General features: G+C 38.0%; 1 protein-coding gene across 1 annotated transcript in view; it reads right to left on the bottom strand.

The window, feature by feature from the left end:
• Positions 1-10,419: 10,419 nt before the first annotated feature.
• Positions 10,420-14,394, bottom strand: part of LOC124136775 (phospholipid-transporting ATPase ABCA3-like) — a 35,936-nt gene continuing 31,961 nt past the window's right edge. Inside the window, exons 17-19 of the mRNA XM_048388427.1 lie at positions 14,104-14,291; positions 12,293-12,463; positions 10,420-12,055 (exon numbers count right to left, since the gene is read on the bottom strand). Coding sequence (XP_048244384.1) covers positions 11,575-12,055; positions 12,293-12,463; positions 14,104-14,291 — 840 coding nt within the window. The 3' untranslated portion in view covers positions 10,420-11,574. The remainder of the gene's footprint in view (positions 12,056-12,292; positions 12,464-14,103; positions 14,292-14,394) is intronic.

The following is a 14,394-nucleotide window of genomic DNA, read 5'->3' on the forward strand; positions in this document are numbered from 1 at the left end:
ACATGAAGATGATGGATATAAATGTACAGTGCTATGATAATACATGTGTATTTATGATATTTGATGTTGTGAAAACATTTGAGTTGTGAAGATAAATGTACAGTGCTGTGATAATACATGTGTATTTATGATATTTGATGTTGTGAAAACATTTAAATTGTGAAGATGATCTCATATACAAAATGAAATAACAGTATCAAAAGTCATTTACATTCTTTGTTATCTTGTTGTAAGAGTTCATTTTACTTAAGGGATAAGGGTACAAGTGTGGTGTGCACTCATCCATAAATTTGTTTTGATAGTAGTGTAGGCGATATGAGGTGTAGGCAAGATGAGGACAGGCCTTTTGAATGGAACATCCCAACCGTAGAGTCAGGAATACCTGTCGGGTGAATGACGCTTTGTTGAGTGAGTGAGTGAGTGAGTTGGGTTTAACGCCGCTTTTAACAGTATTCCAGTTATATCGCGGCGTGTCAGCTTAATGTTGGAGGAAAGCCCGAAGTGATATATATAGAGGATTAACCACTATGTTCTACAAATATTTGCATTTTAATACCCTTGTAATTTTACGTTGTTATTTTACTGCAACAGTTACCTCCAAACTTTATTCTTTTGTTATTTTGTCAGATTAGAAGTTAAGACTTACTGACAATAGGTAATTTAAAAATAACATTTTGTTCTTTTTATCTTCATGAAAACAAGACATAATAATAAATATGTATTTTAGTGATCTGTTCAAATGTGATTTCTTTTTGTAAAAAGTATTAAAATTAAAATTAGACATTGCTAATGTAAAGAAATGAGGTTTATGGTAAAATGTTATAAGAGGACCTCTTGTTGGTCATTTCTTCGTCACCCATAAATTTGAATTTTCTTTACTTACCATGTTCTGAAAGTTTACACATTAGAATAACTTAAGGTCTCTGATTAAAATTGCGACACAGCTTTCCATTCCCAGGCAGCCAATTAGATTATGTGAAAAACATAAACCACTGTAAACCTTGTTATGGGAGAAAAAGAGGATTAACCACTGTGTTCGGTTGTTACCGAAAAATCTACACACTCGTGATTAATCTGGAAACGATCAATCTTTGCCAGGCGGACCGTACATCTCACGACCAAGATGTTTTGCAACCACAGCAGTTGTTTCCCCTTTCAACGGGTGGAGTTTATCCAGATCAATATAATTGATGTATTTTGGCAATAAGTATATGGTATTTTTTAAACATGAAGACTTCAATTATTTAAACATACTATCTCAGGACAATTAAGAAACTCATTATGAAAAAACAACATTACCCCGTTTAAACTTGAATGTATTAAGTCATGCCTAAATCTAAATAAGCTCCAGAACGTAATATATGTATTTATATTTTTTCTTAACTATTTTGATTTATAATATGGAGCAGACAAAATGATGAAGATAAAGATGGTGGGCACCAATCAACCTTATTACGTATTTTTTTCAAAAACAATATATTTTTTTTCAACAATGATGTACATTTATGCATCTTAAAATATATTTTGTATTTTAGATAGGATGAGAAAATCTCAAAATTAATTTCATATTATTAGTTTTAGGTAGAAACTCAATATCACAGTTAATTATTTTCAGAATTAACAGACAATACAGAGTATTAAGACATGTAGAATTAGGTTTGTCACAAGTATATTCTTTAAACCAAAGATTTATTATTTACCATGATTACTGAACAAACCCACTTCTTTAATAATGCAATTGTTATATTATCACAGCAGATAAAGAGCCCCAATATGCATAGCTAGCTTAATTCCAATGATAATTATTTAGCATTTCTTTGGATGATAAACTGGACATATGACAAAATAAGAAATGTATTTTTATTTATTATTCTCTCATTACAAGGCTTTCAGTTGTTTATGTTTTTCGCATACTTTTCAGCAAAGCCTCGTTCTAATCGTGACAGATTAATCACTCGTGTATAGATTTTTCGGTAATAACCAAACACAGTGTTTAATCCTCTATGCCAGACGTTTATGACTTCGGTGAAACCCACGAACACGGGTATGGTGCTGACAAACCTAGAAACATAATCGGGGCGAACTGGGATTCGAACCCACAATCATAGGTTTATAGCGTGCCCAAGGGACGCAACCCTGCATAGCGAATCGAGGCGCCGTAGATGACTGGGCCACCCGTGCCCCCAGAATGATTTGTATAACGTTTTGAATCGTACATAAATATTGGTGTGTTCACTAAACAGACACACTCGTAGATGGATGATGAGAGAGGGAACAGTAAGGTAGCCTGTGGGTTAAAGCGTTCGCTTGTGACGCCGTACACCCAGGTTCGACTCTCCACATGGGTACATTGTGTGAAGTCCATTTCTGGTGTTCCCCGCCGTGATATTGCTGGAATATTGCTAAAAGCGGCGTAAAACCATACTCACTCACTGCTGAGAGCCGCGTCGGACACATGCGGTGTACACATGTGTTTGCAAAGGAACTGTCAACTGCAGAACGAGTGTTTTCCCTGAAATACACCCTCAACTATTACGTGCACTCTGCATGATAAGTGTTAAGGAGGTGGAGCCTCTTTTTTTCATCAAAGTAAACAAAAAAAAAATAATGTAATTGAATGCAAAACAGCTGAAGGCATGTGTCATAGGTGTTGTTTATGCTTACACATAAAGCGACAAAGCCCTTTCCATATACAATAGAAATCTCTGCACAAAGCAGAGTCGATTGTACGATTCCGACTATATCATGAGCATGTGTTTATAAATCTCTATCAAACAGTGATAATACCAGGTGTTCGCGTATCCTGCCCCACCGGTGGCACCCGTCACAAACGCATGCAAAGGCAACTGTTCACCTGAAAATAAAATCTACACATCCTAACGCACGTCTTTTACTTCTGTGATTTTACTGGTGAGATCAGAGATAATCCATGATGTGACATTGATCCGAGTATGTATTGTAGGTTGCACAACTTCAGCAACGTTGGTCTCGGAGAGAGGTGAGATGGGTGACCACGTGACAGCGGCAGCGGCAGCGTGACTCCAGTCCCACACTGATGCACATGTTACATACGTGTCACCTTGGGCAAGTGTGTTTGTTCGAAGTATGACCTTGTTCACCCAGCAGTAAATGGGTACCCGTTAGTTCGAAAATAACTGTTCATTTTCAAGCGCCTCACAGGCAGCTTGGGTTGTATACTCCAAAATGAGATTCGAATGAATACCGCAGTAGCATAGCATCCACTTGATCAGTGGAATATGGCTCTTTGTAACTAGACTTAATAATACGTAGAGGAATTTGGCGCATTATGACTGGACTTAATAATACGTAGTGGAATTTGGCGGATTATAACTAGACTTAATAATACGTAGAGGAATTTGGCGCATTATGACTGGACTTAATAATACGTAGTGGAATTTGGCGGATTATAACTAGACTTATTAATACGTAGTGGAATTTGGCGGATTATAACTAGACTTATTAATACGTAGTGGAATTTGGCGGATTATAACTAGACTTATTAATACGTAGTGGAATTTGGCGGATTATAACTAGACTTATTAATACGTAGTGGAATTTGGCTCATTATAGCTAGACTTATTAATACGTAGTGGAATTTTGCGCATTATAACTAGACTTAACCCTCTTGGTGCCACGGGACCATATACTGTCCCTCACTTTTCACACCCGCATAGTGCCAGGGGACCATATATGGTCCCGAGAAAATGCCCTTTTTAAACTGTGAATTTTGATATTTAACACTGAGTGCGCAAAGTCAAAACTATAACCATCATCACCCCAATCATCTTAGCTTTAACATCGTGTAACTCATACTTTATACAATGCTACGGATTGCGAAATATGGCGAGATTAGTAAAGCGGCTACCGCTCTTCTCGGGCTTTTTTTGCCATGTTTGAACACCAAGCGAATGACGGTGAATTTTGATTATGCACCCATGTCACAAACACGTAAATATTTTCAGACAAAATCCTTGTTCATAAGAAAAAATATGATCTGAGTGGTCAGAAAGACATATTTTTCCCAACTGTATACTTATTCACGTAAATACAATTCTGTTCACTCCTTTAACAAGTTTATTTCCACGTTTTGTATATTTTTATCGACTATAGGTAATGGCGGAATGGTCGGTACATATGAGAAAACGACAGTGTGTATTTCCATTACATTTATGACATTCATTGAAAGAATTTATAACCATAATCACCCTAATCATCTCAACGTTAATATCGTGTAACCCATATTTTATGCAGTGCTACGGATTGCGAAATATGGCGAGATTAGTAATGTGGTTACCGCGCTTCTCGATCTTTTTCTGCCATGTTGAACTTTTTGCGAATGAAGGCAATTTTTTATTATGCACCCATGTCACATACACGTAACTATTATTATATCAGACAGCCAATTTGAAAAAGAAATGTGATCGGACAGGTCAGAAAGATTTACTAGTCCCCACTGTACAGTTATTGGCTTAAGAGTACTAACGTTTAGTCGGCCACGGAAGTTTTTTGTTCAAGTATTGCATATGTTAATCGACTGTGTGTCATGGCGATTTAGCACGGCGCTACATACCAACCGACAGTGCAGATGGTCTTTTTGTTTATGATGCTGATTTACAGAAAATATTCAAAACAAAGATATGGAAATATAGCTATAATCGTTAATATTAAGTTGGTATAGTGTATATTTATGGGCAGGAGGTTCATGATCAAAACCTAAACATTGAATGGCCAAGCCCGAAGTGATTGACAGGGCACATTCGCATCATATCTGTGCCGCGATTTCTTGTTTACCGGTTGTCCTTCATACTTGCCCGTTCAGACAAATAACTGCTCCTTTTTTCATATGAAATGACTAAGAGTCATGTGTGATTGCTCAAACTACCCGACCGTGATAGTGACTTGCCCTAACTGTTTCACATTTTTGTCGCAAATGGAGATTTCAAAAGTGTGGCCACGACATCTAACGTGAGTCGACGCCATATTGTAAACAAATTGTGTCAAGGTCTGTCCCGCATGTGGTAGCTCGGCCCCCGTTCTGTCGATGGTACACGCGATACAAACATAATGCAACTATTGAAAACATCAACATAACTTCTACAATGATGACATCAATACCTTTTTGTATTTGGATTAACCGCTTATGGATACGCTGTGCTGTTAGGTTCGATTTCGATTTGTTTTTCCTTTCATTGAAACTGTGATAATGGCGCTGTGATTGGTTTGCTGAAATAGTATTTTCCATGAGTCTAATGTACATGGTACATGCTGTGATTGTAGAAGATAATTGATAACCAATTGTGTATGCATATATATAATCAAATACACATTAGTAATCTCTTCAGAAAATGGAACATATTACAGCTCGTTTTCAAACATTCTGCCATGGATATTAGTTAAAAAAATAATATTAGATTTACAAAACATTTATGTACACTTTACTCTCGATTAACGTACGATAATATATTGCAAGTCTTCAGATCTTATTTGATATGTCATCTGAAATGTCATCAATGAGTAAAATTAATTTTATTTCGTTACAATCCTTAAATAATTAAATTTTCGTTGTGTTCATGGAAAGTCCTGCATTCTGATTAGCTGAATTGGTCACGTGTTATTGCATTCATTTCCCAATGAATGTAAAAAATGAAGCCACGCCCACCGCGGCGCACTACTTTTATTACTTCGGAATGTCGGGGAATCCCAATATTACAGTCGAGGGAATTCCCTTTCTGCTCACGTGTATCGTCATGCACAGGACATTTAGCGACTTTCATGCATATTCATTGTCCAAACTACCCTTTGAAACCGAAGGCCTAGAATGAATGAAACAGCAAACGTGCAGGCTCGCTCGCCTGTTTTTTTCCCGCTCGCCCCGGTTCAACTTTCATGTCTTCGGGTTTCATTTATAACTAGCATTTCTCCAACTGTGATTTACCGTAATCAGGGAAGTAATGTTTGAATCACGCAGTAAATGACCATGTTATTTGAAACTTCCGCCTTCTCTCGGACATATTTCTTCCGGTTCGTTACAGTCTGACTGTTCTGCAGTTCTTTTCGCCTCTTGCCTTAATTGACAGGTCAAATGAACATTGTTTTAATCCCACTCTCCGTTGATTGGCTACTGACTGTGTAGGCGTGTCAAGTTATGTGCATAAATTAAACGATCACCTGATTCATGTCACGCCACTGTATGTATTTCTATACCTGGAATGTTTATCAATGTCGTCATTTTTGTCTGTTTTGATATGCAACTGTTTTGGGTTAAACTATTGTAGATAAAACATGTTTTACGTTGTCGAATTTAATTATAAGCATTGACTGTATATTTTTTTCGGTTCATTGAGGAATGAATCGAAAAGCCGATGTGCAAACTTTTGTAAGAATCCGCTAAGCGGATTCATACAGTTTGCATATCGGCTTTTCGATTCATACCTCAATGAACCGAAAGAAATACACAGTCAATCCTTAAATTTTATTCAAATAGACTAATAGACGGTCGGTGATTTCCCGCCGCTGTGAATTTGTCGTCTGGACAGGTGCGCGTGATTTGACCTCGCGTGTTGTGACGTGGATGACGTCACATGAATCAGCTGATCTAATGCTGGGCAGTATGATGGATACACATGGTTTCATTTTCCAAATAACAATATTCTCTTTCACTGAACTAGAAAGCATGTCTAGTACACCACGATTGGAAAATGTCTACGGCGAGTGACGAGTGAATGAGACCGCTTATCATTTGACTAACAGTGTTAGAATATTTGGCGCAGTTTTCTAATTTTGGTATGTTGACATGTGCTTTTCATATCTGTTTGAAGGCTTGATATTTCAACAACAAGAAATGTGCATTCAGTTGAGTACAATGAGAAAGCTGTCAAAATGGATCCAATATCTAAACAACCTGGATTTTTTATATTTTAACTTCATCTATTAATCTCGAATCGTTCAATTTATAACATACACAGTAAAAGTAATTAGATCTACTCACAATATATAGATAATCAATTTCTGAAAGACAAACAGTTTTCAGTGTAAATGTGATTTCGTTTTCATGTTTTATATAGGTCTTTTTTCACTCTACATTATCTAAATTATCAAATACTTCGACCAGTGACATAGTTGTAATTAGATTCTACTTTGTTTTGTATTTCTAAGTATGAAATAGATTTTTTTTTTAAATAAACATTTGTCTAAGAGAAAAATCAATGCATTCTAATTTTATTTTTACCATTTTAATTTGTATATCTTCCCTCCAAGCTAGTTTAGCTAGGCCAAAATTAAGAAAAAAAAGGAAAGACATAATAAACCATTTTTATTAAAGATTTTGCTGGTTAAATTTTCGAAGCACAATACGAAGAATATATTTTTCCTTTTAGGACAAATGATTCGATTACTTTCATATCATTGACCGATGTTGATTATCTTTTTCAAACTTTTCCTTCAGTAGAATATGGGATGGAATGGGAAACTAGTGGAAATAAACTATCACGTGTGTCCTTAAATGTACATGTACATGCAGAGCTAGGTGTAAATACACTTCTAAAATCGTATTTATAAATCAAATGAATAAATGAAAGAAAAAGTGGTATTTCATGGACTGGCCATACAAGTATATTTTGAGCAAAGGTCTAAGCTAGGCAGCCAAGGTACGAGGATGTGTTTTCTGGTGGACATAGTGAAACAATGACATATGGCGCCCGAGTTGCGAGTGATCGAAAATAGGTTTGTTGAATAGATTTGCTGCCCATGAAAACGTTTCAACAATTTTGATTGAATCTACATGTACTTACTCTTGGGTGGTATTACGTTAGTATAATATTGTTAATTATTAAGAAATAACAATGATGCCCGATATTGAGCGATGTCAATTTGACTATTGTTAGGGCTGTTTAGCGATCTTTCACATTTTGTCCTTTGAAAATGTACGATGTCAGTTACCCCGAAGTTGTTTTTATCACTAATAAAAGAGCACGGTCATTGAAACATACATGGATGTAACCGGGATTTCTTCAAGATATACATTCCAAACTGTCATTCGTTTTGTGACATAATCTTTGAAACAGTCTTCGTATGAATTAATCACGACCACTTCCGTCAATTTTGTTTTGACGTCAAAAACACGCACAATTTCATCAGGATTTTTTATCGGTAAATATAACTCACGGAACATTCTCAGTGAATGTGTACTTCAACATAAATATCATATGTCTATCACTGTTAGGACATGTACTTGCCAATGATATGAATTATTGGTCATTTACATATTACGATTAATGTGGAAAAGTAGGAAACTTATAATACCAGCACATTTATCGATGGCTGGGCAGTGCATAGATCTTTTGGATTTGGTGACTTTAGATACTGTTGGAAAGACAATCAACTCGAGTTGCATGTTATACAATTTGGTTACACTGTATGAAGCAATAAAGACGTTGCAACACTTTTGATACAATGTATACGTTTTTGTAACCGCGACGTCAGCACAGTGCGACACAGCGGTTTGCAGGCTGACTGACGTCCAGGCACCATGAGGGTTAAAAACAATAAAATAAACAAACAAAAACGTGTGGGGCGACCAATGCAGTAGTACCATGTGACGCTAGCAGAGACCTCACAAACGAGGGAAAGGATTTCTGAGCGTCATATGTACACATTATCTGTATAGTGGGTGAATTTGGTTTTACGCCGCTTTGAACAGTTATTTATTTATTTATTATTTATTTCAGTTATATCACGATGTGTCCGCTTAATTAGGGAGGAAAGCCCGAAGTGATTGAGGTCTCATGATCACGAGCACGGGTATGGTGATTACAAACCTGGAAATATAATCGGGGCGAACCGTGATTCGAACCCACGACCATGATTTCTGGCGAGCCTAAGGGACGCAACTCTGCACAGCGAATTGCGACGCCTCAGACGACTGGGCCACCCCTGTCCCTACAGTATCTGTATATAATGACCAGTAAATACTATGAAGCAGTTCCGTCGAAGTCACAATATCAAAATGTTTGGCTTACCGATAAAGCTCGGGTAATCGATTTATACTTCCGATTGTAAGATATGATAGTATTCTATGACTTTGTTGAAGTGTATTACAGCCATTCTACTGGTGTAATCTCCGAGTGTCAGGCGGAATAAAATATTAATACTGAACACTCACAGTGAGTGAGTATGGTTTTACGCCGCTTTTAGCAATGTCGCGGTGGGTAACGTAACACCAGAAATGGACTTTACACATTTTACCCATGTGGGGAACCAAACGCAGGTCCGTCAGCGTGACGAGCGAATGCTTCAACCACTAGGCTACCCAACCTCGCCTGAACACCGACAAGGGTTGTCAAATCTAACTCATTCACTCACCACTACAATATGTTGTATGTGGATCGTAGAAATGAGAAGTCTTTTGGCTGCGTCTTTGAGCTTTTACAGTCTGTGAAAAAAACCCATCTCCTATGGGCTAGTATTCTCACACACAGTAACACATCAAACCATCCTTTGAAAACATGATTTGATATCGTGTTCCTGGATAAAAGGAAACAACGATTACTAATCAAGGAATCAATTCGAGACATGTCAACAGTAAAGGTAGCTTTTCAGGCTCCATAACATACCCCGGATTAGATTTCATACATCCAGAGCTGAAGCTCTCATATATCAAATTTATATTCAGACGTCTCAATTCGTATAATCAGAAATAGAAATAATCAGTGTAGAAATTCGACATATCTAGAATGAACCTCGGTGTATATCAAGAAAATCTGAGATATCACGAATTGGTTTTGATATATTTACATATAATTATCAAAATGAGAATTATGTCCTTATAAAATTGGAATAAATGGCTTTTTCTCACCAAATAACATCGTTGTCTCTATGACTGACTTACAAAAGTTAATATTATCATCTGTGACACAGTGTCCCCATTGTCTTAGTAGTGCGTCTAACTGTTTGCTTGAGATCTATACAAGACTTCTATTTGGGGCTGTTTTACAGTACAAAGGTGTTTGTGTTATCCTTCTAGTTTTATGTAAATAGCTGTGGAATCTTATTATTATATAATCCTTTAATTCCAGCTTATGAAAATAATATCATATATGAAAATTAATCGTCTAGTCACAATATGGCTGAAATAATTCCGATGTGAATATATAAATTTAAATTCACACTATTCAATGAATGGTGTAAAATACATTTTTGGTGTCCCCTCATGGAATAATGCTAAAAACGCTGTAAAAAATAATATACACCAATTGAAACAGAAAATGAAAAAGAATTGATAGGTGATAACGGGGAAAACTAACGCAATTCAAGCAACACAGTAGGTGCAATATTTACTGCAGCATTCAAAAAAGAAGTTTCATAAAAATAATACATATGTACATTAAAATGAACTCATTACACTGACACAACAACATCTGATAATCTTCCAGATAAATCTGGTATCACATGCAAACATTTGCTTCCCTTATTAAATGTTCTGTTTTACCGTCCGTCAATAATGCTATATTTATACATACACATTAGTAATTTAACCAAACAAGACACAAATCACATACAGTTAAACACTGTTGTGTCGATCTTTAATCTGTCGAACTTACGCTTATCTCGCACTAAAACATTGATCCCTGCGTATTCCTTCTTTATTTATCATTTTCGGTTGTGTCGAACTTACGCTTGTCTCGCACTAAAACATTGTCCCCTGCTTATTCCTTCTTTATTTATCATTTTCGGTTGTGCCGAACCTCTGATAACGCCAAGTATTTACGTAGGTCCCTTCAATTTCGACACAACGGTGTTTGACTGTATTTTAAACAATCAAGTCGGTTATATGTAGATACGTAGTAAATAAATAGAACATAAATATTTTTACCATCAACCTTTTACCATGAACATGTTTGTTTAAGAGTTCTCAAGATTGTTCGCGATGTGGCTAAACAGTGCGACCACAGCAGTTAAAGCCGTGTGCAGGTGATCAGTTATGCGATGCAAAAAGATAATCTTAAATAACCTTTGGAATGTTAAAAATGCCGTTTAGAGCGCACGGCGACCTCGTGAGCTGAAACCCATCTCTTAGCTGTGCAAACTTAAATCTTCCATATTCATGCCGGGGCATAACTCAAAGTAAATCAACGTTAAAGAGCGGGAGGTCGCTTTGTGGAAGGTGACCTAGGATCGTGTATTGTAGGTTCGAATCTTGATCTCGGAGTATGGTGCTTGGTTAGTCTCCATGCCCGTGCTCGTGGTTTAACTCAAGTGTTAAACGTCTGTGACCTCACAAATCGCGATATAGCTGAAATACTTATCAATATCAGTCACCTACTCTGGTAATGCCTTTGAAAGATCGTTTTTCAGCAGCCGTGTGATGAAAAAATTGTGATATTTGGGGTTGTCTTCACATCCCCTGCGCCAAGACTAGTTCCACACAAGATATGATTATAAACAGAGATGATGTCAAACTCAAAACACGTTAAGTTCACAGCATACGAACACAATACATATTTCACACACTGACAGGTTCTTTAACGTATTCATATTACAGGTAAGGAACTGTAATCAAAGCCGTGAGAATAAACAGCAACAACTGAAACAGCAATTGCAGCAACAGCAACACATTGTTCTACAGAAACCTTTGGGAGGTTTTTCTTTTGGTGGTACCTGTTGTCGTGTAAATGAGAGAAACACTTGCTCCAGTGTTGTCTGATGGACAGAGTAGTCCTCCACACAATATTGCTCCTTGGTCTGTTCCATGGACGTGAACACCTGGGCCAGACTCACGGAGGTGTCGGGCACCTGGAAGTGGGCGTAGCCCTGGTGGTCGTCAAACACCTGAGTCTGGGGGTATATGGACATGATAAAGTCAACCAGGGGTTGGGTTGGTGCGGTGTTTTGACCGTCGGGAAGCATGGCCATCCTAGCTATCAGGGTGTACCCTTGACCAAACTTGTTCTTGAGATGCTGAGGCGCTCCCAGGCAGACGAACCTTCCATTCACCATTATGGCGATTTTTGTGCACAAGGCGTCACATTCCTCCATGCTGAAAATGAGATCATCAGTGTCAAACATATCGGTACTACTCATAAGATATGCTTTTTTAAGTTATATTTTTACAACCCTCTGCTCAGTAAAAGTATTATAAATGAATGTATCTGATCCAGCTTATTGGCAGTTAGCTGCCAGTTCACTCGCAGTCACTTGTGAAATCAAATACAAACATAACTAAATGTTCTACCCATGTGTCGATCAACTAATCTTTAACAAAAACAAGTCGTACCTGTGAGACGTGAGCACGAGGGTCCTGCCGCACTCCCGGACCTTTGAAAGGACGTTCCAGAGCTGCCTCCTGGCCTTGGGGTCCATCCCTGTGGACGGCTCATCCAGCATGATGAAGGCCGGGTCTCCAACCAGAGCGATGGCAGTGCTCAGCTTACGCTTGTTACCTCCACTGGAATATGAAAACTATCATTAGCGGCCTAAAGATTGCCTTTATCTGTCAAGCTCAACCTTATTAGTACCCTTAATATTTCCGTCAAAGAAAGTCTTCTATGTATTCCATCCCCTGGGATATAACTGCCATGTGCCAGGATGACCGCGAGAAAATACGAGAAAATTCGCGACCGGTGACGACCTTTGCCACAAACACAACCTGGACATGGTCAGTGTGCAGGAGAATCTAACGGGTGACAGGTACAGGCAAGAAATCCTGCATCCGATCCTTGTACCAAACATGGGGCATTCTTCGGCGTAAGATACAAAAACTGGAAGGCATCGGATGTCTCAGTGGAGGCATTAAGAGGGCACACGGCGGCTATCCACGCTGTTGACAATCTCCTCACAGGAGGTCATGTTAGTGTCTTTTGAGCAAAAGTGTACCAGCCACAACTGTCTAGGGCACTCTTGAGCTTCACACCTAAGTGACGCTGTTGACAATCTCGTCACAGGAGGTCATGTTAGTGTCTTTTGAGCAAAAGTGTACCAGCCACAACTGTCTAGGGCACTCTTGAGCTCCACACCTAAGTGACATACCAATGTTGTCTCTAATACACACAGTGAAATGTCCACTAGTGTTATGAATACCACTTCCAATAAAGTCACGCCATTGTTAGTGAAATTGATTCTGAGTCAAGACTTCACTGGCCATTGCGAACTAGAATTTCAACAAGTACAACTGAAGCAACCATAGGTCATTATGCACAATTATGGAGCAATTTTATATCAATCATAACAAAATAGAAAGAACAAGGTATAAGGGCCCTTCACAAGTAATTATAATATTTATCAGATGTGTTCATATGAATAGGAATAAAACTTTGTTCAATTCAACAACTGAATGCACACATGATGTTAATTTAAATGTTAAAAGGGCTGATTTTAGTGGTTTACGGGAAGTGTTTTTTTCCAAATATTTAAACATGTATCTCTGTAAGTCTTTGACCCAAATTGTTTTTTATAGGAGATGAATATAATCAATGAACAACATAAGAATATACATGTAGTAAATAAATCACCTTGGGTCTCACATTTGGTTTTTTTCACTAATATCAGCCATACTTACGCTTGTAAGTGTAAGAAAGAAGAAAGTTCGACGTCAGCCATAATGTCTGATAATTTATATATATTTTTAAGTTTTTCGCAACGTTTAATAAAATATGTCATTTCTGTTGGACAAAAAATGTCCTTTATCCTATTTCGTCCTTTAACGGTGTTTTTTTTACAAAATATGAACGACTTGGGTTCAGAGTCAGTCATCGGACCCTGGTCCGTCTGAGGTATTTAACTCTGAACAGGCTCAAAACACTCTGGGGTGATCTCAGCTCAGTCCCAAGTCACTCATATCTGTTTGGACTGTGATAGATATCAGAGTCAGTGTTTCCGGTGGGTGGTAATATATTTGGTCGGTCAGTTCATTTCGACGAGTACATTTTACGAAACTGACCTTCTCCATGCGGTCGCCATGCCTTTGAAGCATATGGCCCAGTCGGACCAAACTATTCCGTGTGTCTACCAGAATTTTCCAAACCAAGTCATATTTTTTCCGGGCAATAGCCGGTACATGCCACGTAACGGAAACGCCAGTTTACATACCTGTATTCCTGTGTCGGAATGTCTGCATAGCTGTGCAGCATCATGATGTCCAGCAGTTTGGTGCACACGTCGGAGACGCTGCCCTCCGGAACACCACGTAGCCGGGCGTACATGGCGAGGGTCTCTCGTCCTGTCATCTGGTCAATCAGGGCATCAAACTGGGGACAGTAGCCCATGTTCTCCTGCACCTGTAGTCAAGGAAAAGGATTCAATGCTTTAAAGAAACCCATGATTGTCATACGAACCAATTAACTAAAGATCAAACCATCTGAATTTGGGTCCTGGCTTTGT

This window comes from Haliotis rufescens, unplaced genomic scaffold, assembly GCF_023055435.1.
Source record: "Haliotis rufescens isolate VD_foot unplaced genomic scaffold, xgHalRufe1.0.p SCAF_70, whole genome shotgun sequence".
Taxonomy (NCBI): domain Eukaryota; kingdom Metazoa; phylum Mollusca; class Gastropoda; order Lepetellida; family Haliotidae; genus Haliotis; species Haliotis rufescens.